Below are 25,382 nucleotides of genomic sequence, written 5' to 3' on the forward strand. Positions count from 1 at the left end.
AAACAGGACCCTTAGCTCCCACGACAGAATGCAAAGGAGACCACAAGGTCGCAATGTTTAACATTACCACAGGCAAGAAGCATGGAGCGGGTCAACAACATCAACAAGAAAAGAACAAATAAAGAAGCTCCCAAACGAACCCCCCCACCCGCCCCACCCGTCCCTCGTCCATCGAAAAACATAAAATTGGAAGGGAAGAGGAAAAAAGGGGACGGCTACACCCTGATCAGCGTAGCCATGTGCGACTTTTCGTGGAGCTGTCACTAGGAATCTGCGTGTCTGGGAGAAGCAGTAGTCGAAGATATCTGTGGCATGTCAACTCTCGAAATTCGGACAACAGGAGGGTCAAGAAGGGTCGCCACAACTCAGGGAACTCCGACTCCCTACCAGCCAGTGTGAGTGTGAGTTTCTCCATACCCAGTACCATCCAAAGCTGTTGAAGCCAGCCCGAGACTGTAGGGATTTGGGCGGTGCGCCAGTGGATCAAGATGTTTTGCAAGGCCGCCCCTATGGCAATCGCTATTAGTCGTCCCCTTCGGGATTTAAGTGGATACATCAATGGGTTAGGCAGGCCCAGGAGGATACAGGAGGGAAAACGAGGGAGCTGAGTTTCTAAGTGAAGATCTATTTCATCCAGTACTTGAGACCAATATGGCTGTACGTGGGTGCAACTCCAGAGGACATGTTCCAATGTTCCTGTCTCCCCACACTCCCTCCAGCAAAGATCGCTACGTCGAGGGTCAAAGCGGTGCACTCGCTCCGGCGTATAGTACCAGTAAGTAACTATCTTGGTCAAGGTCTCCGTGAGATCCATATGGTACGCCGAGTGCCGTTCCCTGTGATAAATACCCTCCCATTCTGTATGACTTAAGGTTCTCCCCGGGTCCCTCTCCCATCGGGCATGGCCTGCATTATAGGTATGAATGGTGGGCCCTAGAAGCATCTTATAGAGATCAGATATAATACTCTTATCAGAGGTGTGAGTTATCAGCCATTTTTCGTAAAGGGATAATAGCCGTTGCGCTTGTGGCCTAATGTGAGGATATAGTGCCGGTAAACAACCTTTACAACGCAACTTTTACATCGCAGAGCCTTTACAACGCAATCATTACAACGCAAACTATTACGACGCATTGCTCTGGGGGGCGCTCTAGGATAGGGAATAGGTTAATTTACTATCCAATAACCTTCCCTAGTGTCCACGGGGACTGGAGTTGGAATAGTAAATTAAACTATTCACTATCCAGCACCCCAAAGCACTATGCGTTGTAATGGACTGCGTTGTAATACTTGCGTTGTAAAGGCATGAGATGTAAAAGCATGCGTTGTAATGTCATACATCCATAGTGCCCAGTGTCGGACCTGGAGGTATGACAGGCGTTCTGTTTCGGGGAGGCCATAGTGTTCTCTAAGCTGTGGAAATGGGATAATACCCTCATACTTAAAAAACAATTTGAGAAGGGTCTGGAGGCCTATATTTACCGACCCTGATATTCCAAAGGCCTCGTTGTCCAACTATATATTACAAAGCGGAATATCTGGGTCATGGAGAAGTTTTAGTAGTGTGTCCAAAAGAAACTGGTAGGCAGAAGATGAGAAAAAGAATGAGAAAAAATAGCAAACCAATGAGCGCAGAAAATGGTTGAGAAATTCTCATCAGACCACCCAAATGGCGGAGTGTCCTCATATGAGATGGACTGTGGATCCAAACAAAGTCCTGACCATCATTTGACGGTATAGTTGTGGATACCAATTTGTTATCTCCATCCAAAATCTTATTCTCAGTTGGTTGCTGATGAGATGCAGTGTGTGAAGGGTGAGTGCAATTTAAAATTGATTACCGGAACAAAAAATATGTTTAATGAATATTGCTCTGGTATCAACCATAAAAGACAACACCTAGTAGTCTGACAATATGACTACCTAGTGTGGCTATGCAAGACGGTCGACATGTTTCAGCCAGGAGGAAATATTATCCGGCTTTCTTCAGGACCAATTCAATAATGAAGAAATACTACTGCACAGAACATAGGTGTGAAAGTGATTTCATATATTTACAAGAATATAAACATCCTACCCGGACCTTGAAGCCCCAATGTGTCCAGTGGTGTTGGATGTAGTGATCCTTACCTGAAAAAGAACATAGTGAAGGACCACATGCAAAAAAGAACATTTTTTAATCAAAAATCTGCCAAACAAATAACTTTAACACACATAGAGCAATATTATCTCTATCTTATACCTCACAGAAATTGCTGAGCTGAAGGTATATGTACTAACCCATTAACTGAAATATGGGCAAGAAACTTAGTAAGTGTGAAAATTTGGTACTTACCCAGCTTTATGTGGGTAGTAGACCTCACCTCACCCGGCATCCGCTCGGGAAAACTGAGGCACCGCTCTATTGTGCAAATCGAAAAAAATGAGAAACATCATGCCCATTTAATTTCACAAGTTTAGTTTTGCACAATATAAAAACCTAATTTGTTAAAGAAAGGGGCGAACCACATGTGACTTTATCAAAAACCTGACAATGGGTGGGATGGCCATAAAAACGAGCAATCTGTTTAGAGTCTGAAATATCAGACTTGGTTGAGTTTTAATAAGAAAGATCCGCTAAAAATGGGAGCCACAAACCAAGCGACCTACCTCTCCGTCGGTACCCCTCTCTTTGCATCCGAGAGGAAGTGAAGGTACCGACGTCGAGCAGCCGCGGGTAATTTATACCCATACTGATTGAATAATTGGTAAATTGGTAAGGGCGGGGACCTAGCTGATTCGCAACACGCCTGCGTGAAGGCAAAGCCACTGTATTGCCCAGGCATGCGCATTGGAAGTGGTGGCTATAGGGCAAATGCGCATGCGCTGATGAGCATTCTGCTGTTCACCGGCGTGCATGACAGTGAACTCGCTTATGCACATGCGCAATGCGGTACGTCTATATGGGCAGTCTCCTAAGTTTAACCGAAAAAACAGCGCGTATTGGAGACGTGTATGCGCTTGGTGTACTGCTTCAATCAGTCATGTATGAGGGCTTCACATAGCGTCTAATTATAAACACCGTGCAGTATATAAGGCAATATAACAAGTCAGACTCGCCAATGTCCTCTATGTATAAATTACAGAAAGGGAAGGAAAACCAATAATTACATAGTTGGATTACTGCATTGGACTAAACGTTTTACTGGCGATGTGTGCCAAGTAAGAGTATACTCCAAATGAGGAGGCAGCCCTTGTTGAGTGTTGGCAAATTACAATGTGTGTTGTAATTAGTGATGTTTGATTCATTGTGCTATTTATGTGTCAAATCTATGCTGACTCTATAGGGACGACCATGGAATATCATCATTCAATCCCTGTACATCACTTTTAACTCTGTAAATCCATTTTTGCTCTTTAATAAAGAGGAATTTCGACACATCGCTGATATGTGATGGGATGAAGGGATGTTCCAAAATCACCCATCTCAATTCATCAGCTTTGTGTTTAAGAGTCAAAAAATGTGAGGTCAAATGAGTTGATTGTTTTTGACAACGAATAGTGCTTTTATGTTCACTTATTCTCAGTTTGACTTTACGAGTGGTGTGACCAATGTAAGTCCCATAAGGTGTTAGAAGTAGCTGGTGACATTGTTTTGGGTCTCGTATGTACCAGACTGTCCCTATTGGATGGTGCCCTCTTAAATGAGAATAGAGGGTGGGGAATGGAGGTATGTGTGATGTTTAGAATCCCCCAATGTCGTCGCACAATTTTTTGAATGTGATTAGAGAGCACGCTAAATGTACTCACAAAAGTGAGTCTATCCAGTGGTGCTCTATCAGTTTTTGGTTCTAGCAAAGCCTCCCGGTTATTGTTGGAAGCAGCTTATGGGACTTACCAGCAATACAGGGCCATTTTCCTTGTGGCTCCTGTAGTGCCTGCCCCCAGACTTACAAAACCAACAGTGTAGACATAGACACTGACAGACCATGGGCTCTAAGAAGACATACAAACTGTAACACTGAGCAAGTCATCTACATGATAACCTGTCCATGCTCATTACGTTACATTGGTCACACCACTCGTAAAGTCAAACTGAGAATAAGTGAACATAAAAGCACTATTCGTTGTCAAAAACAATCAACTCGTTTGACCTCACATTTTTTGACTCTTAAACACAAAGCTGATGAATTGAGATGGGTGATTTTGGAACATCCCTTCATCCCATCACATATCAGCGATGTGTCGAAATTCCTCTTTATTAAAGAGTAAAAATGGATTTACAGAGTTAAAAGTGATGTACAGGGATTGAATGATGATATTCCATGGTCGTCCCTATAGAGTCAGCATAGATTTGACACATAAATAGCACAATGAATCAAACATCACTAATTACAACACACATTGGAATTTGCCAACACTCAACAAGGACTGCCTCCTCATTTGGAGTATACTCTTACTTGGCACACATCGCCAGTAAAACGTTTAGTCCAATGCAGAAATCCAACTATGTAATTATTGGTTTTCCTTCCCTTTCTGTAATTTATACATAGAGGACATTGGCGAGTCTGACTTGTTATATTGCCTTATATACTGCACGGTGTTTATAATTAGACGCTATGTGAAGCCCTCATACATGACTGATTGAAGCAGTACACCAAGCGCATATACGTCTCCAATACGCGCTGTTTTCTCGGTTAAACTTAGGAGACTGCGCATATAGACGTACCGCATTGCGCATGTGCATCAGCGAGTTCACTGTCATGCACGCCGGTGAACAGCAGAATGCTCATCAGCGCATGCGCATTTGCCCTATAGCCACCACTTCCAATGCGCATGCCTGGGCAATACAGTGGCTTTGCCTTCACGCAGGCGTGTTGCGAATCAGCTAGGTCCCCGCCCTTACCAATTTACCAATTATTCAATCAGTATGGGTATAAATTACCCGCGGCTGCTCGACGTCGGTACCTTCACTTCCTCTCGGATGCAAAGAGAGGGGTACCGACGGAGAGGTAGGTCGCTTGGTTTGTGGCTCCCATTTTTAGCGGATCTTTCTTATTAAAACTCAACCAAGTCTGATATTTCAGACTCTAAACAGATTGCTCGTTTTTATGGCCATCCCACCCATTGTCAGGTTTTTGATAAAGTCACATGTGGTTCGCCCCTTTCTTTAACAAATTAGGTTTTTATATTGTGCAAAACTAAACTTGTGAAATTAAATGGGCATGATGTTTCTCATTTTTTTCGATTTGCACAATAGAGCGGTGCCTCAGTTTTCCCGAGCGGATGCCGGGTGAGGTGAGGTCTACTACCCACATAAAGCTGGGTAAGTACCAAATTTTCACACTTACTAAGTTTCTTGCCCATATTTCAGTTAATGGGTTAGTACATATACCTTCAGCTCAGCAATTTCTGTGAGGTATAAGATAGAGATAATATTGCTCTATGTGTGTTAAAGTTATTTGTTTGGCAGATTTTTGATTAAAAAATGTTCTTTTTTGCATGTGGTCCTTCACTATGTTCTTTTTCAGGTAAGGATCACTACATCCAACACCACTGGACACATTGGGGCTCCAAGGTCCGGGTAGGATGTTTATATTCTTGTAAATATATGAAATCACTTTCACACCTATGTTCTGTGCAGTAGTATTTCTTCATTATTGAATTGGTCCTGAAGAAAGCCGGATAATACTTCCTCCTGGCTGAAACATGTCGACCGTCTTGCATAGCCACACTAGGTAGTCATATTGTCAGACTACTAGGTGTTGTCTTTTATGGTTGATACCAGAGCAATATTCATTAAACATATTTTTTGTTCCGGTAATCAATTTTAAATTGCACGCACCCTTCACACACTGCACCTCATCAGCAACCAACTGAGAATAAGATTTTGGATGGAGATAACAAATTGGTATCCACAACTATACCGTCAAATGATGGTCAGGACGTTGTTTGGATCCACAGTCCATCTCATATGAGGACACTCCGCCATTTGGGTGGTCTGATGAGAATTTCTCAACCATTTTCTGCGCTCATTGGTTAGCTATTTTTTCTCATTCTTTTTCTCATCTTCTGCCTACCAGTTTCTTTTGGACACACTACTAAAACTTCTCCATGACCCAGATATTCCGCTTTGTATTATATAATACCCTCGTAGTCAAAAATGTGTCCCAGGGATCTGCAAGGGGAGGAACGCCAGGCTCGAAAAGCTCGGGCTTCAGTACCGGGTCGGAACTCCGGGTTGTCAAATATTGGTGTGAGAGGTGATGGGAACGTGGTCAATTGTGGATGAGTATTGGCGTGATCCCAGGATGCCATAATGGTGCTTGTAATGTGTGATGCATAAAGATTGACTGGCCAGTGAGTCTTGTGTAGAAAGGGGATCCCTTGTAGCGGTCTGCTAGCCACTGCTTGGTACTGAAACAGCCAATGCTTTTCTGATTCCAGCCGCTGCCACTCCACCAGATATCTGAGCTGAGCGGCATGAAATTATGTCTGAAGGTCGGGCACCCATACTCCTCCCTTTTCCGGGAGTAGAATTGCGACCTGGTGGCGGAAGCGCGGCTTGCGGCCGTGCCATATAAAACGCGAGAGGTCTGCCTGTGTTTGCTGGAGCCAACCAGATGGTGTTCGGATAGGAAGGGTCTGAAATATATATAAAATGTGGGGGAGGACAGTCATTTTGATTGCTGCTATCCTACCCAGCCAAGATATTATGCAGTGTTTCCATCTGTTCAATTCCTTTCTGACGCGTGTTCGGAGGTTGGAGTAGTTAATGTCGGAGGTGGCCTGGGTGGTGGGAGCAAGCTGGATGCCTCGGTATGGAATTGCATCATTTGACCACTGCATCGGGTGTTCCTCTTGGAGGTGGGCAAGGACATGTGGAGAAAGGGAGAGATTAAGGGCCAAAGATTTAGCCATGTTAATTTTAAAGCCCGACGCCTGGGTACATTTTTGTCATTCTATGAAGAGGGCTCGCACGGACATGATTGGGTCGGAAAGGGATAGTAGCACATCGTCAGCATAAAGGCTGATGGTATGGGTATCCCCTCCAAACTTAATCCCAGTAATTAGGGGATGGCAACGGATTTTGATTGCTAGGGGTTCCATATAAAGTGCTAAGAGAAGGGGAGACAGGGGGCAACCCTGTCTAGTACCCCTCCCGATAGAGAATCCGGAAGATGTGTGGCCGTTAAGGTGAACTGTCGCCATTGGCGACCTGTAGCAGTTTAGGGTGCGGAGCTTTTCACCAAAACTAGCTGCGATCAACACCATCTCCAGATAGGGCCAATGCACCCTATCAAAGGCTTTCTCTGCATCGATGGCCAGAAGCATATATTCGCCTTGGGTGCGGGACGCTTTCTCTATTAGATGTAAAATGCCCTTAGTGTTGTCACTGGTCTGTCTCTGTGAAATAAATCCGGCCTGGTAAGTTTCGACCAGTTGCGTCATGTAAGGTGCCAATCGGGTCGCCAGGATGCCGGTGTAAAGTTTAATATCGATATTAAGCAGTGAGATAGGTCTATATGGGCTACAGGTCGTCTTGTCTTTTCCGGGTTTCAGGATCACGACCACTGCCGCCTCCAGCATCACCCCTGGGATCGCGCCAGTGTGTTCGAAAGAGTTGAACAGTTGTGTTAGAGTGGGAGCCAATTGGGTGCAGAAGGTCTTGTAGAAGGCGGCAGTATAGCCGTCTGGGCCTGGCGATTTACCCACATCGAGGAGGGAAATTGCGAAGATGACCTCCTCCACTTGTAAAGGCCTGTCAAGATACTCAGCCTGCGCTGAGGAAAGGGAGGGCATGCTAGATCTAGCGATGTAGTCTGCACTACATTGGGGATCAAGTGGGTCACCGGTGTAGAAGTCTGCGTAGAAATCTCGAAAGATACCTGCTATAGTCGCATCATCTGTCACTGGCTCGCCCCCTGGCGTATGTATGGTCTGGACTCCTTGTCGCTGTCTATCCTCGCAGAGTTTGTTGGCAAGAAGGCGACTGCACCTGTCCCCCCCCCGCCGGTGTAGTAAGAGTGGCGCAGCCGAAGGGCTGCGTATTCCGCCTTATCTTGATCTAGGGCTGCAAGTTGTTTTCTCTCTAAGCAAAGTTGGAGCCATGCTCTGGCCGCCCCTGTCCTCTGATGCAGCTGCTCAAGGTCTGAGACCCTCTGGGTGAGTTCCGCTCTCTCCAATCTCGATTGTGAGCCGAAGAGATAGCTATGAATTCCCCCGGAGGACTGCCTTTAAGGCCGCCCACTGCGTAGCTAGGGAAGTGTCCGGGGTAGCGTTGACGGAATCAAAATCTGTGATGGCTTTCTGGATTTGAGTCCGTACAGGTGGGAGCTGCAGCAGCGTGTCACGCAAGCGCCAGTGTCTGAGGGGGCGCGGACAGCAAGGGAGGTGAAAATTGGCCAGGAAAGGGGAGTGATCCGAGAGGGAGGCCGTCAAAATATCAATGTTGGTCATATGGGTCAGGAGAGAAGAGGAGCCTATAAGATAGTCCAGGCGTGCATAGGTTTTGTGTGCCCCTGAGTAAAAGGTGTAGCCACGGGTGCGTGGGTGGGATGTCGCCAAAGGTCAGATAATCCCAGCTCCTGAAGCAGTGCTTGCCCTGAAGGCGGGAAGACCCCGGCTTGGGTCGTCCTCTGGCTGGAGTGATCTAGGTCATTGTCAAAAACAACATTGAGGTTCCCCCCCCAAGCAGCAAATGCCAATCTGCGGCAGCGGCCGCCTCCCTTATAGTCTTGAGAAGGAACGCCGTCTGCCCCTCGTTAGGTGCATAAATAGATCCCATGATAAAGGTTGTGCCCCTAGCGAAAACTGGTATGTCAGTAAGCGACCCCTGATCTCTGCTTGCTTCTGTAGCACCCTCCCCGAGAAGGATCGAAGGACTAGGATGGCCACCCCTGCTGATTTTGTGATGTTGGAGGAGAACAACTGGATGGGGAATGCCCTAGCCTTCAATCTGTGGTGATCTTCCGAGAGGAGATGGGTCTCTTGGAGTAAGCATATGTCCGCCTTAGAATGCTCAAGGTAATGTAGTAAAGGCCTGCGTTTGATTGGGTTGTTCAGGCCACGCACGTTAAGGGTAAGGCCTTTAAGAGAATTGTGCGCCATCCGAGATCTGGGATCGAGGAAAAACGCAATGCATGGCGCTGGTCATGTTGTGCAGCCACTAACCTATTAAGGTGGTGTGAGGAAGTCCCGAATATAGCCTTTCCCCAAAGTTCAGAGGCACCTAGGGATCACTCACCTTGGTTCCCGGGTGCCACGATCGAAGGAGAAACCAGCATGGAGCTCCAATCCCTAACTAGGAACTGTCCTTCCCCTTCTCAGGGCGGAGCTGCTGTGTTTCCGGGATCGGAGCAAATCCGGAGCTGGCACAAGATCACCAAGGACGAACCGGAATCTGTGAGGCAAGACGTAAAGGAGCAAGAAACAGCGAGGGAGGACGGCGCGTCCGGGACCAGGAAGACGCGATGGAGGATTCCAAACAGACCGACTACAGAGGCCGGACCGGACAAGTGGAAGACTCCCTTCGTACCGAGGGCGCCAGAGTGGGGAGAGCAGAAGAAGACGGGGATCCAGAAGCCCAGGAGGACGCTGACGTGTGGTGGGAAGAGTGGTGGACCCCGGGAGACGTGCAGGAGCCGCCACAACCCAGGGGGGTTGCGGCTTGAGGCGCTACGTGCTACGGGGACAAGAGTGCTTCGGGGACAAGGGTGCTACAGGGGACAAGTGTGCAGTGAGGGGCGGAGGGTGGATACGGGAACCCTGTGGGACGTACTGAGAAAGAGTAGGCAATAACTCTGGGCAATTACCTACGACCTTGGGGAGCTTGGCTATCATCTCTCCTCTTATCAGAGCACCATTTCACCCCTTTCTCCACCCCCTCGGGGGCTCCCAAAGAAAAACGATAACCCCAAGAAAAGTGTTGAAGACAGGATAAAATACATTGAAAGTCCTGTAGACAAAGTGTGCTATCTATCTATTTTTTTTTGCACTCTATTGGCACTTTTGTACTTCACTTGGGTGTAGTGGAAGAGTACCCCCCCTTTTTTTTCAACTATACCTACCGCTCCCTCCTGTTGTGCTCTATCCCTCCAAGCCTCCCGGGATCCTGACCACCAGCCAGAGTATACCTACAAGAAGGAAGAATGAAGAAGATCGTGAAGAAACATTCTAGAGACTTCTGAACTGCCATATACATATAAATATCTATACTAATATAATAAAGAGAGAGCCCAAACCTTTGAGGCGGGTAATCTCAGGAACCACAGCACCAATCACAACACCCAATACAGCGTTGGAAAGGGCAATGCAGCAGAAGGACATAGGCTATGCAGACGCCCACCATATACATTTAAAAGGTAAAAGAACCGTGCCAGCAAAGTAGTCCGTTGTGGGCGTGTCTGCATTGTGCTGTGGGCGTGTGCTGGGGGTGTGACAAACGCTGGGGGCGTGTGGTACGTTCCGCCCTTCATGCCATGTCTCATATCGTGTGCTGTGGGCGTGTGCTGGGGGCGTGTGCGGGGTGCGGGATTATGGAAAAAAAAACGAGCGTTGTGCCCAATATTTCATTGTTTTTTCTTCCCAGGTTCTGTGCATTCCAGCTCCGGGTGTCCACCCTGCTCCCTTTAAATACCCCTGCACCCCATAATCATAACCCACCCTTACTACTTAAAATACCCCAACACCCTTAAACACTAACCCATCTTAACCCTATAAATATACCCTGTACCCCAAAAACCCAAACCTAGCCCTGAACCCTATAAATACCCCTGTACCTCAAAACCCAAACCTACCCCTGAACCCTAAAAAATACCCCTGTACCCCAAAACCCAAACCTAGCCCTGAACCCTAAAAATACCCCTATACCCCAAAACCCAAACCTACCCCTGAACCCTAAAATACCCCTGTACCCCAAAACCCAAATCTATCCCTGAACCCTCGAAATACCCCTGTACCCCAAAACCCAAACCTAACCCTGAACCCTAAAAATACCCCTGTACCCCAAAACCCAAACATAGCCCTGAACCATAAAAATAACCCTGTACCCCAAAACCCAAACCTACCCCTGAACCCCAAAATACCTCTGTACCCCAAAACCCAAACCTAGCCCTGAACCCTAAAAATACCCCAGTACCCCAAAACCCAAACCTAGCCCTGAACCCTTAAAATACCCCTGTACCCCAAAACCCAAACCTACCCCTGAACCCTAAAAATACCCCTATATCCAAACCTAGCCCTGAACCCTAAAAATACCCCTGTACCCCAAAACCCATACCTATCCCTAAACCCTAAAACTACCCCTGTACCCCATAACCCAAAACCTTATCTGAACCCTTAAAATACCCAAACACCCCAAAACATATACCTCAGTACCCCAAAACATATACCACTATACCCATACTTACCTTATCCAAACATTTAAAAAAAACATGCTTTTACCATTAATGCATTAACAACGAATTTCGTTGTAAATGTATGCGTGGTAAAAGCATATAAAATGTAATGCCATGCGTTTTAATGGCATTGCGGAGTCATGGTACTTTCGTAATGAAAGTATGCGGAGTGATGTATGCGGAAAGAAAGTTGCGGATTAATGGGTGTTTACCCTCCCCAGGTAAGTACATTGGTGGCACGGCGGCCCACATCTCCAGCAACATACTCATATTTTTTCACCACCGATTTGAAAAATGCACAGGTCTCTCTCATTGATGGCCATCACCGACATACACTTTTAGACACACCTCCCGCCACAAGTTCTAGAATTGCGAACTTTAGAGCAGGGGAGCTACGTTCGAATCTCGGCATCAGCTCAACATCCTGTGATTCCAGGCAAATCGCTTTGTCTCCCTGTGCCTACCACAAATGAATGTGTACTTCTGTAATGTAAATTGTGCTCATGCCATGTTGTCGAGTTCGCGCTATTTAATATTGCAAGGAAAAATAAAGTAGGGAAACTCGAGTTCACACACTACTGAACGCGCACTCTTAAGTGCCTCAGCAGTGCACTGTGAATCGGAGCGTTTCACAGGCCTGTCACAGATAAGAAATGCTATCAAAACGAAATCCTACAAAACAATATACTACTGGCCGGCAGCAATTCATACCCAGACAACGTCGGGACGGGTTGCTAGTATATATATATAAATGCGCATCTAAGGATTTTTCCCACAAAGAACCTGTATAAGTAAAAAATAAAACACCAATATTAATCCATTACGGCCTCCTTGCTTCTGTTTCCGCCCATCCCTCCCACAGGGGGAAAGGAGCGAAAAGTGGCCAGCGATATAGCACAGGACAGGTCGTTAAGGGCACCCAGGGGAGGTGGACAAGGAAAGCCAAACCCAACAAGAAAAAAAACAAAAAAACAGTTCCAATAGCACTAATGTCTCAGCCAACAACAAAAAGTTCAAAAATGCAGGAAAAGCCCAGTTTCAAGGGTCTAGTCCGCCAACCTGGAGGAGCCGGGCGGTCGTTGAGTGGGGGCTCATAACGTGACCAAGGGGAGAGGACCAGGTCCCCCGCCATCCGCCAGAAATCAGAGTATCACAGCAAGGGTACATAATGGCAAGTGTCTCACTCGGTGGCGGGTTTTGTTCCGGCCAGGGCAATCAGCCACGGAGGCGAGGGCCTCCTGTTCCCCCCTCACCACATCTGCCTTATTCGGTTTTCGGACTCGCCGCCTCCTCCTCTGGTTCTGCCATACTGAGGGTGTGATCTCGTGCCCAGGGCTGCCGTTGTGGCGATCATCGTCCTCATCATCCGGCACCGTCAGGCCCAGCAGTTGACAGGACTCTGTGAGAGAGCGCATCTGGTGAAGCTTGCCGTCAAAGCGGAAGATGAGATGGAATGGGTGCCCCCAGGAGTAGGTGATGTTGTGTTGTCTAAGGTGGTCCGCCACCGGGTGGAATTGCCTGCGGCGTTGTAGGGTGACTAGGGCTAGGTCCTGGTACAGCGCAGGAGATTGACCTTGATAGGAGAGAGGGTGGAGGATCTCGCCTTTTCCAGAATGGCTTCCTTGGTTTTGAAGTCCTGCAGGCATACTAAAATGTCCGCCGGGGGGGCGTTGGGCGCCCTCGGGGGTTCAACTCTGTGTGCTCTATCCAAGACAATTTCCACGTCCTGAGCAACTGACAAGATATGGCGGAAGAGGCCCTTTGTGAAGGCAAAGAGATCCTTTGTATCCTCCGTCATCTTTACCCCTCGGATCTGAATGTTGTGCCGACGCGATCTGTTCTCGAAGTCCTCCACGTGCGTTTGGGGATCCAGCTGTTGATCTTGGAGCCTCAGTATCTCCTGTTGGAGCATTGTCACATCCATTGTGGTGGAAGGGAAACATCACTTACAACGCAACTTTTACCACGCAGTGCCTTTACGACGCAACTTTTACAACGCAAACCATTACAACGCATTGCGCTGGGGGGCGCTCTAGGATAGGGAATGTATTTAATATACTATCCAACACCTTCCCTACTATCCACGGGGACTGGAGTTGGAATAGTAAATTAAATAAATCACTATCCAGCGCCTAAAAGCACTATGCGTTGTAATGGTATTCGTTGTAAATACCGCGTTGTAAAGGCATGCGATGTAAAAGTATGCGTTGTAACGTCATACATCCCTCGGCCGTCAGGTCTGTCTTCACTGTCTGAATGTCAGCCCTGAGAGGGTTGAAGAGCAATTCTAGGAATGCCTTAGTGATAGGATCCGCTCCGGCGTCGGGGGTTGGCTGCATAGTCGCCATTGGGATGGGTGCTGCCGTGGTGCCAGAATCAGGTTGGGCCTTCCCAAAGATGTCTTGCAATGTTTTCTGCTTCCTCGTCCGAGCCGAGGACATTGTCTTAAGGGCTCCAAGAGAAGGCCCGGACTGGAGAAAGCGGTCGAGTGTGAGTCGGAGGAGAGGGGAAAGGCTCCTAGCACCGTCGTCCGCTGTGATGTGGATCTTGCCCTGAAACCTTTGTGTCCCAAGGAGCCACGCACGTGTTCGGAAGGAAAAAAACCCTAACAGTCCAGAGAGGCGTCGATTCGCAGCCACCGGGAGCGCCACCATCAGCGAGGAGGCCGCTGGGTTGGCAAGATGGGTCAGCATGACACGGGCACTCTCCGGAGATGGACTGCGAAGTGAACGAGAGCGATCAGGGCAGTGAGTGCGCACTCCACCAGGGCATGCAGACAAGCCCACGCCCCTGTGAGCTACCGTCTCCTTCAGTCCTCAGAAGTCCCACCCGTCGCGTACCCGCATGTGTCTCCGCAGGGCAGCATCGGCTTGTGAACCGCGGATTAGTCCCTTTCACGAGGCAGAAGAGTTCGCCCTGTAGGGGCAGCCAAGGTGAAGGGGGCCAGAGCGTCGGGACCACAGCGCTTGAAGGCAGGTGTGCCACTTCCAGCAGATTACTCTCACTGAGGGGCTTTTCCAATTGCGGGCAGTAGAGCCCATCTCCTCTGCCGGCCCCCGGGCTGTCTCCCCTGCCAATCCTCCCAGTGTGCGGTAATCCCACCGCTTCGCGCTCTGTCCTCGCTTTCGGGCTACCACACGCAGTCCTATATATTGGGCACCAATCTGACCTCGACGAGCCCACCAGCGTCACCTCTCCAGCACACGGGGTGGGGGAATCGGAACAGATGAAAATCGAGGCCCCTCCGACCCGGCAGCGGCCTCCGCCAGACGCTCTGGTAATCTGCGCAGCCGCCCAAATCTAACAGCGTGAGGCGCTGTGCATTAATGGAGGCCTCCCTCGGGGGTTCTGCTGGGTTAGGGCCCCGTCCAACCCCTGCCGCTAAATACCTGCGTTCCTCTGTAGGTCCAGACCCTGGTGCCTACTCTGGTGCCTTGTGTGGCAGGCCGGCTCCCCTCTGGCGCAAGACCGGTGTGGCTGTGAAGCAGGTAGCCCACAGCTCGTGGGCCCCCGGGTGACTCTCCCCCGGTCCGGGGACCCCAGTGGTAATCTCATTCAGTCCCACATGTCGGGTGGCAGGCCCAGCCCTCCTCGAGCACCCACCGCCCATGGCGCCGGTCCCGGGCCCAGCTATGTCGGGGCGCCCCCACGCTCGGCCGATCGCTGTACCGCCAAGGCTACAATGCTGCAGGGTAGGAGGTGAGAGGGTGGATAGGCCTTAATTCCGTTCCCGGCGGCTGCCGCAGGCCCGGCCCAGCTCCACAGGTCCAGGCGTCGCAAGGGGTGTTGTTCTCCCAATCCCCGACTCCACGGGTTCCACGGGCCCTCGACCAGGAATGCGGCCACGGCCGTGCAGCAGATGGCGGGGCGGGCAGAGGCCGTGGTTTTGAGAGCTGGCCTCGGCGGTCTCCGTCACGGGCCGCCCCTGTGGTTAGGCCTCTGCCACGTTGGTGATGCAGCCGCTGTACTAGCCTCCCCTCAACCCGCATTCGGCACCCGCTGTTGGTCGTCCTTTCACTGACAGTAGGTAGGGACAGCGGGGTCTCCGCCACCGATTTTGGCGCTACCCAGCAGTCGTAGAGGCGATTAGATGCTATAAACGGCGGACGGCAAGCTGGAGCACAGAACACGTCCTGCCTCGCCGCCATCTTGACCACGCCCCCTGTCTAGAAGCTTTTAAAACCCCAAGTATGTCTCATTGACTTGTTCGGGATGATTTAAAGATGGCCAACTGTGCTAACTACCATGTAACAATTCTTAAAGTAAAGCAAAATTAAAAACATTGTCTCTGCATGGTAGGATGGAATGTATATTAACCACTTCTTAGTCAAATAAAGAGGAAAATATTCATACCAGAATATCCAAGTCAGCATTGTCTATAGATACGGGCTGTAGAAATAACAGTTATTGGGTTCATGACTTAGAGCCCTATGTTGATCATGTGAAATCTCAATGGTGCTGCTAAAGAAAACCTTTGTATGCAAACACCTTACTGCGTGGAACAGAAAAACAAACCTGTTGTGATGCCGCAAAGATGATACATTCCTGATTACAAATTCTTGTTAAAGATTCCCAGTCGTCATGGTACAGAATGTTTGTGGGCACATACCTTGTGAGAAATGCTAATCGGTTCCGCAGTCCTTATGGAGTGAGCCAATCCATATTAACGACTTTGCCGTACATTCCTCACAAGACCCAGTGAGCACAGTACCCATGTATTAGATGACAGTGGTGCTGTCATTCCTTCATAATTAAACAGGAGTGGCATGGTGAGCAAAAGAACGATGGATTGAACCCAGATCTCTTGACTGGGGGTGAATGTTTTGATTTGTTCCACATTTCGTCCATCATTTGTGTGTCTTTTGCTTTCTTGCCCTAAGTGCGCAGGGTGTGCCCAGACAAGAATTCCAGGCTCACTGTGCCACTGGATTCATGCTAGCCTGGCTGATTAGAGGAATCCCCAAAACTGGTTCCAGGATGCTTGTTTCTGGTTCAGGGTGGACCTGGCTTGCCATTTCGGGATTGACTGTTTACATGAGGAGCAGGGTCAAGACTGATTTGCATATGGCTGGGTCTAAACTGGGGTGGCATGGTGAGCTAAAGAACATTCCGTCCATCATTTGTGTGTCTTTTATCATTCATTTTGTGTCACAGGGAAAAAAAAGACTACAACTTGTTTGTTTCTTACCTAAAGGAGTTATTGCTGTAAGGAAGCACCATGGCTGAATTAATATTGATCTTTGCTTGCTAAAAGAATTGTATACATGTTTTGAGATCATTGCTCAATATATTCAGTATTATTTTCTCTGAAAGTTAAGGTTTTTTCATTCAATGTTCCCACCCTCACCGCCTTGAGGACATCTTTCCATTCGGGGAATTTTGTGTATCTCTTAGACAGGAGTCTTTCTTTGTCAGCGTTTTTGTGTTCTATATCTATCCTGTCTGTTTAATATATCTTTGAATTTAATGTCTTCTACATAAAATGTATTCTCAGTCAGTTGTACGCCCACATTTTGTGTCTAATATGTGGGGTTTTAGTTTAGTTTCAATTTACATTCTACTGTGGATACACTGTGTGAATACCGCTCTCCTCCAGTTCACCCCACACCAGCCCACAAGCGTTTGAGTTATAGACACAACTCCCAATCAAATACCAGCACCATGTTAGTGAAGTAGTGTGGCTCACTGGTTAGAGGCGGCAGACCCGAGAGCAGAGGACGGCCCGGGACCAGGGTTCGATTCCCGGCGCGGCAGGTTTCTGGACCAGGGTCAGCGGACTCGATAATTCTCTCGCCTCGGTGCCCACTCTGATCAGCGATCACACTCGGCAACTCTGGGCATTAGCTTGCCTCATCTTCACTAACGGCCCCACCAGACCGCCGGGGATGCCTGGTCTCACCCTGGAGATACCCATTAAGGGACCATCTCTCAGGGAAACCAGGAAGGGTTTCGCAGCGGTCGAAGCGCCTTGGGACCCTACGGGTAAGTAGTGCGCTATATATATATATATAAATGCCTATACATGTTCTAACAACAGATGCCTTGTGTATGTCATTGCTGCCAATGAGAGGACCTGTGAAAATTCAGCGCTCCTACTGAGGAACTTTATAACTGTGATCATCGATATGATATCCAAAGAGGAATTAGACTGCTCACAGAAGAAGCAAAACAGGAAGGCTTCCTGAGTGAAAATGAGTTTTCGCCCTAAAAAACAAGATTCCAAGGACACCGCTATTGGATACTTTACCTAAAATATTTAAGTAGATCAATAACCCAGGAAGCCCCATTCTCTATGGATGTTGCTCCGTTTTGGAACACCTGGGCAAGTATATAGACTTATTTTTAAAATACTTTGTGCCCTGCACAAGCACATCAAAAACAGCACACATTTAATCAATTTTATTGAAAGGTTTGACTATGACTTCACAAGAGAACTCCCAGTCACTCTTGATATCAAATCCTTACATATAAATATCTCAAAGGAGAGAGGTATAGAAGTAATTGTGGCCCTGCATAAAACCAGTGTCATGTCCATCTTGCTTCCCACTCCTCATTAATTCTCTTCTTCATATTGCTTTGACCAGAAACTTTTTTTGGTTTAGTGGCAGTTACTATTGTCAATGTAAGGGCACTTTCATGGGGCTGGTTTCACTCCATCTTTTGAAATTCTCTTTGTGAATGCTCTTGAATCTGCACGTATTGGATAGAACCAAACCCTTTGCAAACAATATCAGGAGGTGGAAAAGATATATTGATGAAATCCTTATGATTTGCTTATGGGACACTGATTTGGAGTTTATTATCTGGTTTAATACCTCTCGGTTAGGCCTACATTTTACTCACCAGTGGGGCAGATCCATTATTGATTTGGTCATTTACTGAGACGGCACAGGAATTGTGAATTTAAAAATGACATTTTGTAGGAGAAGCAGACAGCTTTTCTCATATGTTTTAAAAGCGATGTAATCCTAAAAATATGATTAAATGCGCAATAAAAAGAGCTTGGTCCTCCCCAAAAAGAACAATCTGGTCACTAACAGCAGACAACCAATGAATGTTTAAGAGTATTAAAAGACACTAGAAGGTAATATGTTCTGCTAACCTTACCTCTGTTTTTCTTTAAAAGAGTTCAGAATCACAGTGTGAGAGCTTGTAAGTCTGCACCCCTGGGAACACCATCGCTTTCATTTGGGGGCTTCCACCAGTGACTGGGCATTTCAAATGGGGAAACTGTGTGGCCTGTATATCACAATATTTACCACTTACATATATAGGATCTAAAATTCCTTCTGAACTGTAATTCTACCAATATGATCTATTTAAGTGTCCGTAAATCTTCTTTACACTGTATAGATGTCACAGAAAGTTAGATTCAGAATCACACAAATCACAGGAGAAGAATCCATTGCAAGGTCCACAATGCTGCACTCGTTGACTACTACATTGTTTTAAATCATAACTGATAATGATGTTGTCTGGCAAGTTATTGTTGTCTCTAAAAAACGGCAGGGGTGGAGACTTCTTTTTATTTCAAATCATTTTATTGAATTTTCAAGAAAAGAACAGATAAATAATAAACACAATGGTAGCATTACAGTGAACACAAGAATACTGATAAATAATAAAAATTTAAGAAAGTAGAAAACAGCAAGTTACTCAAGTGCATTATCGTGGAAGTCGCAGTGAAGCTGGAAAGAAATACAGGTGGTCTATCAAACATAATTTTCACATGTGTCATTAAAAAGAAATACTATACAGTGCAGGTGTACCACAGAGGACATAGCATACTGTGGGCACTGCATTATAGGGGATTGAGATAATTTTCACAATGGGTCGTATGTGAAGGAAAAGGCATCAAGGGACCTCCATAATTTCCTATGTGATATACGCCAGGGAGAGACGTGAAGTGAGATGTTGTTAGCCCCTCTAAGGAAGGACAACCATTCTTGCCACATCCATAAGGAGACTTCTTTGGAATGTTTCCACTTATTGAGTACAATTTTACAAGCCAAAGTTAGCATGAGATCTAACAAATAACGATCATTCTCATCTGTGATCCTTGGGTCCAGAAAGCCTAGTAAGATATGGAAAATTCCTTTAAGGGGACTATGTTGAAAGTTTTGCTAATACATTCGTAAATCTTATCCCAATATGTTTGTAGGATAGGGCAATGGAAGAGCTTGTGGGCAAGGTTACCAAAACATGAGTATTACAATTCCAGCATGTAGGGTTCTGGCTGAGGTTAAGTTTAAAGATCCTCTCGGGGGTCCAATATGTCCTGTTTATTAGCATAAGTTTGGTTTGAGATAATATTGGAGAGATTTGTTTTGAGAAAGGAGTGATATGTATCTTCTTCCAATCAAATGGGAGTTCACTGGAGTTAGGTTCGGATTCCCATTTTGCTTCACACTTCATGTGAAATTTTCGAGACTTAGGGGATAAGAGTTTGTATAATTTACAAACGGTGTGTCCTGACTTTAGTAGCTGAAGCATCCTTGAAAGGATCGCCGAGTCGGAAGGTTTTATGGAGCGTAGCATGAGGAGTGACTTTAGTTTTAGGAATTTATAGAAATCTATCGAGTTTAGGTTGTGTCGAGTCTGAATCTCGGAATAAGGCAACGGGAGAACACCTGTAAAAAGGTCTTTGACTATTCCATTTTTAGACCACTGTTCCCTAAGGAGCATTTCCCCCTCGCTCCTCAGGTTCGGGTTGCCCCAGAGAGAGGTCAAGTTGGATTTGTTAATTTTTACCGCAGAAATATGATCCAGTCGTAACAGGGCTCTTTTAGTATTTAGCAAAATATATTTTGAATGGGGGATGGAGGATATAGGAGGTACATCTGTGGGCAAACCATTAGGTTTGGTCATGAAGCCCTCACACACCAACCTAGTTGGTGTCATGCTTCATCATCGGGCCCACCACAGTGACACCGAATGTGTCCCGGGTGTGCTGCGACTCCAGATTACTGAGGAGCTGGTATCATTACTGAGTGTGCAGTGATCGGTGAGTATGAACGTGAAAAGTTAAAAGCTATACAGGTGGTCCCAGTTCCCAAGGTTGAAAGGTAAATTTTAATATCTGGGCCCCTGTTAGCAAGATAAAAAGGCTTGTGGACGATGTGGAGTGTATTAAGAGCTCCTACGTCCTATGTGGTCTACATGTTTCAGCCAGGCCTTTTGGTTAAAACTGGCTTTCCTCAGGACCAATGAGTATGTGTGGGTGACAATAAACTATATTAAGTGACTTGGTGTGGTAAAAAGTGTCGCACTCGCTAAGGTGCTGTACGTGTTAGAGGGGGATTCCCTCAGCTTTACTGTACATTGAACATAAAGACATTACAGACATACAAGAGAGAACCAGTGAGAATGGTATTTTGAAAACACAACTTATGGCCGACTTCTAGTGTGCGTGAGCGACCTAGAGCGGCAGATAACGTGGCCATGAGCGTCTTTCATGGCTGTGGTGAAATATGGCGGTAAAGTTTAAAACGCAGTGGCGGTGGTGGGCTACACAGCGAAACAAGCATAGCGTGAGGTACAGGTAAGTATGGTACATAATTCCTCACACTTGCTACTTGCTGTTAAAGCCTCATGGGTCACTTGGCAGGGAGGGGAAGAAGACCCTAAACATTGTAAAAGGCCAGAGTTAGGATTGTACCTGTGGAGAGAAAATGCTGCTTACCCAGAGCGTTGTGAAGATTTCACACGTTTACTCACGGTAATTCCGATCAGCGTGCTCCTGCGACCTATCGTCCTGCTCCAGTGTCCCGAGTGAAATTGCATGGCTCAGGCACGGGCTTAAGTAGCAGGTTCAATTGGTTGCACCTGGAAATGAGAGTGGAGGGTGCGGTCGCGCTGGCCCTGTTTGCGCGTGTGTAAGGAGACAGTGCCAGTCGCGTCGCGCATGCGCGAAGGTCAGAGCGGCGCATGCGTGTACTGCAGACACATACACACTGCGCATGCGCATTAGAGAAGTTACAGGAAAAAGGCCAAGGGACCGATTATTGATGGCCAGTGGTGGGTAAATAAAAATTAAAGATTAAAATAAAAGGCAACTATGAGGAGTCAAGTTAAAAAGGGCAACTACAGAGTAGGGACAGACCACGAGTCTGAGCGTGGACAGGAATACAGTCTTAATGCTGAAAGCAGACAGGGCATGTTTATTTGGATAAAGCATTCCATGGAATGGAATCATTGAGCCCCTCTATGTGGGTAGAAAGGCGATAAATCCAGCGTTGCTCTCTGGAGAGTAGGGTTTTCTCATTGCAGTTGGATAGTGCGAATTGTTCAATGACTGTCCAGGAGAAGTCATTTGGGGTGTGATTTTGGGTGATGAAATGTTGAGTCAGTTTGCTGATGTTTTTTCCACAGCGCATTGTACTCCTATGTTCAGTCATCCTGGTTCTGACTTTCCTGGTGGTCATGCCGATGTACCTCAAACCACATCGACAAGTGATCAAGTATATTAAGTTGGATGAGTTGCAGTTGGTAAATTGTCGTTGTGTCCAGGTTTTCCCGTTTTCCAGAGATAATGTCTTGGAAGGGGTAGTCAGGTGGCAGACGCTGCAATTGTAACATGGTTGGTGGCCTGTTTTTTCGGGTAGCCCCCATGCATTCAGGATTGTCTGGCCTGTTTGTTGTTTCTTTCTTGGTGTGGTCGATACCAGCTGGTCTTTAAGATTTTGTGCTCTTTTATATGCAAACCGAGGGGGATCCCAATTCCTGTTGCCTGAATTGATGATCTTCCAGTTCTTGCGGATTATGTTCGAGACCTGGTTTGAGGCGGTATTGTAGGTGGTGACACATGTCATAGTGGGCGTTTCTTGTGGTTTGACAAATGTTTCTAGAAGAGCCTCTCTGTTCTGGTTGCGTGCTCTTTTGCAAGATTTGGAAATGATTCTGGATGGATAACCCCGGTCTTCCAATTTGTGGACCAAGGCTTTTGACTGGTGTTTGAAATCCTGGAGGTTGCTGCAGTTCCGTCGTATACGCAGAAACTGCCCGAACGGTAAGTTCTCCCTCAGAGGTCTGGGGTGGAAACCTAATGGTTTGCCCACAGATGTACCTCCTGAGTCTCACTAACACAACCTAGCTAGTCCTATATTGATATTCCTACATATAACCAGGGGACCCGGACTAGCTTACCTAGTCCTCTCTCTCCCTTTTGATTTGCTAGATGGAGGATATATCCATAGTGAGGAGAGCAGGCTAAGGTATATCGTTGATGAATGACCTTTCTATGTCCAACCAGACTGGAACATGGTCAGTTTTGGGATGTAGCCAGTCAAATGATTGTTTACAAAGATACACGGTTTGGTAGTTCCTAAGTTTTGGAAGGCCCAGACCACCTGGCAGGGGGTGGAGACTTCTAACCGCAGATTCCTCACTTTGTGAATATTCCTGGATACAGAATCTTTGAAGCAGTATCCTGCGCGCCAGTAGGTGGCATCATGCGGTGCCACACCGTCGTTGTTACGCTATGGAAGTGACAAGTGGGGGGGCCGCTCCAAGAATATGGAACTCTCTCCCGCCCACCATCAGAAGACTGTCGTCTTTGGCACGTTTCAAAAAAGAGACCCAAATTTTCCTTATGGGCAAATTCCTCGCCTAACAAGCGCATTACAATCTCCTCCATAACCTTGTTCCACCCACCATTACAGCATTATCCTTGGCTTTTTCTGGATGATACCATCCCGGCCCTTCTGTGCATCCACCCAAGATCTGAGACTACTTATTTTCTTGTATAATGATTCTACCCGTTTTTATCCCAAATGTATCCGGAATTTGAGACTGCTTGTTTTTCCGGCACAATGTACCTAACCCTTTGTATCCCATTGATATCCTCCCCTACTAAGTCCTTTGTATACCACCCTTTAATCCTGTGAAGCGCTCTGATACCCTCACAGGTCTGGTTTGCGATAAGATAAATAAATAAATAAATAAGCAAGTGGCCCTTCATATATGCACCACCCTTGCACGCGGATTCTGCTCTTTCCTTTCAGTGCCTTTAGACACCGATCTGGAGGTTCTACTTGGTCTTCAAGACCAAATTTTGGATGCTAATGACAAGGGTAACTCGTCATGGAGTGCCCATTCATTTCAATGGAAATTACATGAAATCGTTGGACATTCTATAGCATCCAAGTGGTTAAAATGTTACCAGTGTGCAAGGAAAAATGTCACACTCAAAGACTGTAGGAACTGTTGCAAACAGATTTCAGTGACGGACCCTCAAAAAGTGTGTTAAGTGCGTCTTTGGTGCAAAGGTTCAGAGCATGACTCCAGGTCCTGTGATGACTGTACACCGATGAATCTGAAGACCATATGAGATCGCGAGGACAAACTTTATATCTCCAAATGCAAGAAGATTTCATGACGCCACCAATTTAGGTATAAAGGAAGGCCACGTTTCCACTCCCGAAGTCGTTCCTGCAGCACATCACCGCCGCTGTCGAAGTCTTTGGGTAAGTCCAAGAAAAAGCATTACAAAGAAAAGCATAAATCTACCTCTTCCCACCACTCTCAAACTTAAGAGGGGCTCGATGGCGTCAACATGCCGTATTTCCTTGTTCCTGAGCTCCATCGGAGCTGAGTCAGAGTTTGGTTCCGGTGCAACTCAAGTTTCTGGATCTGTCAACTATGTTGCAGCAAGTAAAGGCCTTCATAGAGACCATGCTACACATTTGTGGCACTTTACCATCGCCCTCTGGTGTGCTTTTAGGCCTCAAGGTTCCTCTGGGGCAGAGGTATTCAATCTGTGGGGCGCGATCCCGAGGGGAGCCCTGGAGGCATGGAAAGGAGGTCACGCTCTTCATTTGCTGAAGAAAACAGCCCAGACAGATGATTCCGAGCACAGGAACGAAGCCAGACAGCTAGCTAAACACACCTTTCTACCAGTGTGTTGCTGGCCTGAAAGAAATGCAAATGTGCACAATCAGTTAATATGCAAATGTAAAGGATTTGCAGATTAACTCGTTGTGCACATTTGTATTTCTTTCAGGTCAGCAGCACACTGGCAGAAAGGTGTGTTTAGCTACCTGCCTGGCTTTGATTTCTCTTGACAGGAGAGTTCTGCTGCAGTTAATTGATGAAATCACGTTTTGAGTGGTAGTGCATGGAGTTTACTGAGCTGTGAAGTGGTGCTTGCTTTTAATAGTCATATTTACGTAGCGCTTACTATCCCTGAAAATGTGTTGAAGGGACATTTATGTAAAAAAAATTGCATTACATAGGGCATAGTGTCTGGTTATTACTAAAATCTATTGGTCTCATTTCCAATGAGTATTTGTGCTGTGCTGCCCTATGCCAATTCAAAAGTACAGGCATGGACTGTATTTATAAGATACGGTGCACTCCTGTCCTTTCTGCCGAAGCTCAATTTGGTGCCTATCGCCAACGCAGGACCCCTTCCACCATGGTGCAAGGGTGTCTGCATTGTTAGCAGGATTGATTTTGGGCTACAACGCATGCCTTCCTGTGCAATTAAATCCCACGGAGGCCTTTTCCTCTTTCTATTTGTGCTACACATAGAAAGAGGAAACACTTGAAGAGAAATAAAGATATTTCTCCTTGTTATGCATCTCCTGGGGCGGCGTAGAGTTTTGACCCATCCTCAGGTTTACAGATCCTTGTAAATCTGGGAATGTGTCAAAGCCTATGGTAAAACCCACCATAACGCCCATGGAATGCCCTCCCCTACGCAATGTAAGGCAACGCTCCGACTTGCGCTGCATTGCCTTACACCATATCTAGGAGGCCATGAAAAGCCAAGCAAAGGGACTTTGCGTGACCTCGTAGATATGGGTCTGCTCTCTACCCAACCAGAGCGTCATAAAAAATTACTCACAGGCAGCGCAAGGAGCTTCTAAATAAGCCCTTATATTTTGGAAGCCACCCGTATATTTTGGAAGCACCATTTTATCGTAAAACATTTTGTAGCGGTCTATCTTATACTGTGTGTAATGCAAGTATAAAATAAAGACTTACATATTCACAATGCTTTCT

The 25,382-nt window shown here is 46.8% G+C and overlaps 2 protein-coding genes across 4 annotated transcripts in view; one reads left to right on the forward strand and one right to left on the reverse strand.

The window, feature by feature from the left end:
* Nucleotides 1-25,382, forward strand: part of LOC144830794 (glycoprotein-N-acetylgalactosamine 3-beta-galactosyltransferase 1-B-like) — a 556,105-nt gene that overhangs the window by 458,265 nt on the left and 72,458 nt on the right. The gene's annotated exons all lie outside the window — the stretch shown is intronic.
* The window catches only part of LOC144830768 (glycoprotein-N-acetylgalactosamine 3-beta-galactosyltransferase 1-A-like), a 712,051-nt gene that overhangs the window by 174,825 nt on the left and 511,844 nt on the right, over nt 1-25,382 (reverse strand). Inside the window, exon 4 of the mRNA XM_078688937.1 lies at nt 10,050-10,115. Coding sequence (XP_078545063.1) covers nt 10,050-10,115 — 66 coding nt within the window. The remainder of the gene's footprint in view (nt 1-10,049; nt 10,116-25,382) is intronic.

The sequence above is a fragment of the Lissotriton helveticus genome, chromosome 1_1, assembly GCF_964261635.1.
Source record: "Lissotriton helveticus chromosome 1_1, aLisHel1.1, whole genome shotgun sequence".
Taxonomy (NCBI): domain Eukaryota; kingdom Metazoa; phylum Chordata; class Amphibia; order Caudata; family Salamandridae; genus Lissotriton; species Lissotriton helveticus.